This window comes from Catharus ustulatus, chromosome 5, assembly GCF_009819885.2.
Source record: "Catharus ustulatus isolate bCatUst1 chromosome 5, bCatUst1.pri.v2, whole genome shotgun sequence".
Taxonomy (NCBI): Eukaryota; Metazoa; Chordata; class Aves; order Passeriformes; family Turdidae; genus Catharus; species Catharus ustulatus.
The window spans coordinates 60,945,910-60,951,962 of NC_046225.1; the positions used below are offsets into that span (position 1 = coordinate 60,945,910).

Genomic DNA, 6,053 nt, shown 5'->3' on the forward strand with positions numbered 1-6,053 from the left:
TTGTATGGTGTCAATACCTGACAAGATTTCTAACTGTTCTTTTAATGATTCAAGTGCAAGGCAACAACCCTTCCCCACGTGAAGTACCTACCATGGTGGAAGCAGTGTGTCTGAACTTAGGCAAAATTACATCTACAGGTTTTACGTCTGTGAAAGAACTGTATTTGATGCAGTGTATTATCTTAAAATCCTGAGAAAGGCAGAAAAGTTTCTAACAGTGAGGGACATAAGAAAAACTTGGCTATATGTTTAATTTGCTCACTTTTAAATCAGTGTTGCTATGATGTTCAATTATTTTTACTTAAAATCAAAACAAACTGCTGAACTTCTAAAAATCCTGAGATGTGTTTTATAACTTCTGTAAGCAAAAGCGGCTTTGCTGCAACTAATGTGGCCATTGTGAATTCAACTTCATATGGGATATGTATGAGTTTTAACTAAGAAGTACAGAAAAACAGCTTTCATTCCTACAAGCAATACTCATAATACTTTACTCAGTTATCAGTAACGACATTCATTGTCCCTGGTACATTAGTTTCATTCAAGAAATGTTTTTTTCATCAGAACTGATGCCAGTTCAATCCTGGGGCCTACCCAGCAATGCAAACACCAAAGAATAAAGATGTTTGATGGAAGGGCAAAGCTTTGAATTTTCATTCAATTCCCCTGTGGTTTATCTTGTTCACATGAGGTACATGTTTTTTCAGAAAATGAATGTGCAGCTGACATGCTGGATGTTACCTGGACTTTGCAAAAATATATACTATTTTTTAAAAATGGTAGCTGAACACTAAAGATCTACACAAAGTGCCTGAGTGCACTGGCTTTTCTAAGCTGATTTTGAATTGCTTATTTTGAGCTAGGTAAAGTTTGTAAGAGAGGTGCTTTGTCCCCTCCCCTACAAAATTATTACTGCAGTTAGCCCAAAGAAAAAGGTATTCTTTAAAACTGTGGATGATGCAGTATGTATCCAACATGTATGGTAGGATAAATTTGCTCCGTGGAAGTTTGGAAGAGAGGTAACTTCTACACACACAGATAAATGCTTTTGTGCTAGACTTTCCAAACAACACAAAATTTATTTAGTACTATTTTTTAGTATTTTCTGAAATGACTACTGTGTCTTTAAGAATTCTCAATCTAAATACCACGGCCTTTTATGGAAGGAGACAAGCACCATCAGCAAGATGGGTGTTTGACAACATTGCAATGGCCAACAAGTCCTGATGAAAAGAAGCAAGAGCTCCAAGCTCTATTTAACTTTTTCATTATGACTTGCAAAATCTAACAGTCATCACAAGGAATTAATCATATAACAATAGTGTACTAACTGAAAAATAAGAACACGATCTCAGCGTAGCAAAGTAGTTTATGGAAACATACAGTGTTTCCACGATAGCAGTAGATAACATTGCAACCCTTCAAAGAGGTTTATTTTTACTGTGTTCTGCAACTATGACTTTATACATGGCAGGGAGATTTAAGCATAGACAGATCAACAGCATAAATATAACCAAACACGCCTATTTAATTGGTGGGTCTGGTGCTCATAGGTGCGACCAGCAATTAAGAATGCCCAACTTCTCACTTTGATATTATCCCTTTAAAAAATTCCCCAACCCTTACACAGAAACATTAAGGTATTATAAAATTAAATTGCAAGGGTTTCTTTCCTAGTTTATTACATAGAAATTATTTAGATGATAGCCTAAATGCACAAGATGCTTGTTTAGACATAAAATGAGTTCATCTACGTTTGACAAGTTCTGTAGAAGCTTCTGAAAGTTCAAAGTACTGGTCATATGGACTTGCAAGGCATATTGGATGAGCAAATACATTCACAGCCTGTGCTTAGCTGCATACAAATTCCAGCGTATGTGTCACAGCAGTTTCAATGTATGATGGCATTAATATTTTTAAATCTGTTCCCTACATTAACATGTTTGGGATGGATTTCAGTATTTACTTTCTACTATTTTTGCTGCCCTGCACTGCAAAGCATTATCTATCTGTAATCTATTTTCCCTAATAAAACACAATTCCTGAAGAATACCACATTTCTTCCCCCCCATCTTTCTACCCACACCAAAGATTATTCAACTATTATATTCCAGCTAGCAATGCTACTTAAGAGAACCTGTCTTGACAGGGTGGACAGTAAGTTTCCAGGTCCAAATGCATACACTCCAACGTAACTTCGGCACATCCAAAAATCAGGTAAGCTTCAAAAACACTCCAAGTATCAGAGCACACCTGGATACTCGGGACACGGCGTCCTGTGCCAAATTCACCAGAAAATGGTACAAAAAAACAGAACTCTAGTGGGAAATCTGGTCCCAAGGAGCATCCTTTTGCCACTACTTCAGCTACATAAACATTAGATTGTCATTTATCCAAATATACAGCTTCAATGTGATCACAATTACAACATATGAAAGGTCTCTGCTGACAAGGGATGACTAAATTAATATAGGTAAGAATGGGAAAAATAACATTTTACCAAGAGATTACTGAGGTTGGAGTTAAGTGACTGACTTAAAGTCATATAAGATATCACTGGCAAAATTCCAGAGGTGAATCCAGACCTTTAGTTCTAAGACACATTCTTCCATTTAACACTTCTAAAACACAAGGCTTCCAGATAAAACATAAAAGGTGCTACAATGTGGAGGAAAAAGCTGACACACAAACATCAGCCCAGAATACCAGTAAAAGACAAACATGAAAGACTTGAGAATCATCTATAAAAGTAAGAAAACCTAAGTAGAAGGAAAAGCAAACAAAAAAATACCCTGAGGTTTGAAGGGATTTATAAGCCTTACCATAGGCAGAAAATACTTGCTGGATTAACCATACTATGTTTTATTGCCTCATCAGTGCCTACAGCTTGTATCTTTCTAAACAATCAATATTCTTATTCAACTGTGAGAATCATATATTGCTGAATACACTCAACACATGGGGATTAATTGCAATTTAAGACTATAATAATAATAAAAATATAAAAAATAAATATAAAAATAATACAGAAACACAATTTTCAAACCAAGTATCAGAGCTGCAACCACTGTTTAATTATCATTTAAAATGAAGTAAAAAAATGCTATGGAAGACTATGAACACAGCAGGTATACCATCCTTACCTGCAAAGGAAGGAGAGTATTACTGTTGGTGTCAGTTCGGAAAACATTATCTTCAATCCACGATTTTGGTGTCAGTGATGGAGCAGAGCGAGTAAATTTAGGAGGAGCTATGACATTACCAGAAAAGGGCTTCTTCAAAGGAGAGATCTGGTTCATAGTTCCTGGAATTCCCATGGTTCCAGTTCTACGATGGTCTCTGCCATGCATTCCTCCCCAGGATATATTTCCTGTGCTCCAGCCGCTGCTCTGATTGCTCCAGGGTGACTGCTTCAGAAGAGGCTAAAAAAGAAAGATTAATTTATATTATATTTTGAAAATAATTGAAATGCTTTTCTACTTAAAAAAAACCAAACCCCAAAACAACCAACCACCAAAGTAAGCAATGAACAGATTTCTATAAACCACTCTCCTCTGATAAAACGCAAATTAGTTATTGAGGCAAGAAAAAAAATACAGCTACATTAAAAAAAAAAAAAAGTCATTCCCACTCCTCCATATGTCTCCCAGTAAACACTGCAGTACTTGTGCAGGCAATTTTGATGGTCATTTTAGTAAATGGTAGCATTTTTAAAGCTATGCAGAAGAAAAACCCCAGGGTGTAAAACAAAGTTCCATAAAACCCTGAAATCAGTTTTTATCATACATTACTTGCTATTGTTTGATGAGATCTCTGCCAAAGTAACAGAAGAAGTTCAAACAGATCAACTAAAACCATTATTAAAATAGTATTTATATTTCTAATAATAATTATTTCTCTGCTACTCAGTGAGTAGCAGCGTATCACTACAGTGAATAGAATTATAAAAACTAAAATTCAAATGGCAGATTTAATTCCCCCCACTCAAGTATTTTGAATATCATTGTCTCAGTATTACCATATAAGAGCAAAAAAGAGCACTGACTACTGTACAGAGAATCTGTTCGAAGAAGCTATCTTAACATTTCCACATTAAAATGCATTATTCTGAAGCCACTGCTCAAATATTTCTGGAGTAATGAATGGAGTGATTTCTGGAGTAAGGAATCCACAGGATTCTGCAGAGCATATTTTAGAAATTTTTATGACTTTTTTCCTATCCAGATATGGTGTACCTTACACCTACCTAAATACACTTACAAGTGCACTATATTCTCTAATATGAAAATGGAAGCAGTTTTTAAAAAGAAAATTCTTAAAGGATTAAGTTTTTACTTCTAAGCTACAACTTCTGCTTAAAAGTGACCTATAGTGGTTGTCATATTACCAAGAGGTGGACCCACTGAGCATGACTGACAGTGAAGAACTGTGTTTATCTTTAGTAGTCTCAAATCTGACTTTTCTTGGAAATGCTTTTTCTCAAACATAGAAATGGAGTGGGGGTGTGTGTAACGATTCTAAATTCGGTTCTGTGAAGTGAAAACACAGTACTTTTAATCTCTAAGCTTAGCTGCAAGCAACCCTAACCTGCAATTCTAATAACTTAAAAATTTAAAGCATGTCAATATGTTTGTTATATATCAGGTAAAAGAGAACTTTCTGAAGACAGAAGGATAAAATTGTAACAACACCCCCTACAACCTCACCCCCAGAAAACAAACCAAAAAAACCACTAAAGCCATTCTTGGTCAAGTAATCAGGAAAACATCCTATTCTATATAATTATAGATAATTACGTTGTAAAACTTGAATACTTGCGTTGGAATTTTGGGAGAGGCAAGCACTCTGTTGTGAAACAAACCTTAAAGAGATAATGCCAAATGTCAGCAAGCCTCTAATATTGCTAGCTATGCTGTCATGGCACTGTTTAAGGATACCTACAAGTTGTAAGTGAGAGAAAATTCCTGTACACCTCACTGCTAGAGAATTGCTTGGAATTTGTTTGAAGAAGGTTATTATAAATGTTAAGGACAACTAGCTCCCAATCATAATGTATCGTAATGAGTTCTTCAACAGGCACACAATGTGAGATTCCAGTTCTGATATAAACGAACCTCCACCGATTAAATCGGCCCGGATTTAGTACTAGAATGAAAAAAAAATTAACAAGAGGCCTATGTAACTTCAGCCTTCCATAACTGAGCACATTATTGGAGCAAAATAGTCTTAATAATGCAACAGCTGGTAACATTAACGTGGATTCGCTATTCACTGATTTCTTATAATATTCTTATAATATTCTGTTCCAGGAAGAAACGCAAACTTCCAATTTAACACGCGATCTTTAAACCCCTCGATTAAAATCGGATTAAAACCGGTCACAGAACTACAGTAACTCGAAACGCTGCGTTGTCCTCGGATACACGTTCAAGCAATGTCAGCCAAAAGCCCTGAAAAAGCAGCACGGTGTCAACTTTCGCATCTGACCCTCCTCTCGCGACCGGGGCCCGCCGGACCGAGCCCGCCCGAGGGCCGGCCCGCGGCTGGGGAAGGGGCTGCCCGGGAAGGGGCTGCCCGGGGGGGCGGCGCCGGCCGGAGCTGTCAGGCTCATTGTTCCGGGGACACCGCGCCCACCGCGGGCGACTCGGGGGGACACGGGGGGTGTTTTCACGGCGGAACTCCCAGACACCAACAGGAGCGGCTGAGCTCTTTTTTTAAGCGCAATCCCTCTCTTCTCGTCCCGAGTAAAACCCCGGCGTCTCTCGGGAGGCGGCGGCGCGCCGAGGAGGGCCAGGAGAGCGACCCCGGCACCTGCCACCCGGACCGGGCGGGCAGAGTGGCCGGGCGCGGGGCGGCCGCTGCCCACAGACCCCTCCGGCCGCCCGGCGCCGCACCGGGCGGGGGGCGCAGGTGCCCTCCCTCCCGCCGGGCCGGCCCCGCCCTGCCGCCGCCGCGGTCCCGCCGGGCTGTCACCGCCGCGCAGCCTCGCCCGGCGCCGGCGAGAGCCAAGCTGCCCGGCTGCCGCAGCCGGTCGGCCGAGGGCAGCGGAGCCT

The 6,053-nt window shown here is 39.8% G+C and overlaps 1 protein-coding gene across 3 annotated transcripts in view; it reads right to left on the reverse strand.

Annotated features, from left to right (window-relative positions):
- Nucleotides 1-6,053, reverse strand: part of CPEB2 (cytoplasmic polyadenylation element binding protein 2) — a 50,672-nt gene that overhangs the window by 43,352 nt on the left and 1,267 nt on the right. For all 3 annotated transcript variants that reach the window (XM_033061332.2, XM_033061331.2, XM_033061330.2), the window contains exon 2: nt 3,144-3,422. In XM_033061332.2, the coding sequence (XP_032917223.1) occupies nt 3,144-3,422 (279 nt within the window). The remainder of the gene's footprint in view (nt 1-3,143; nt 3,423-6,053) is intronic.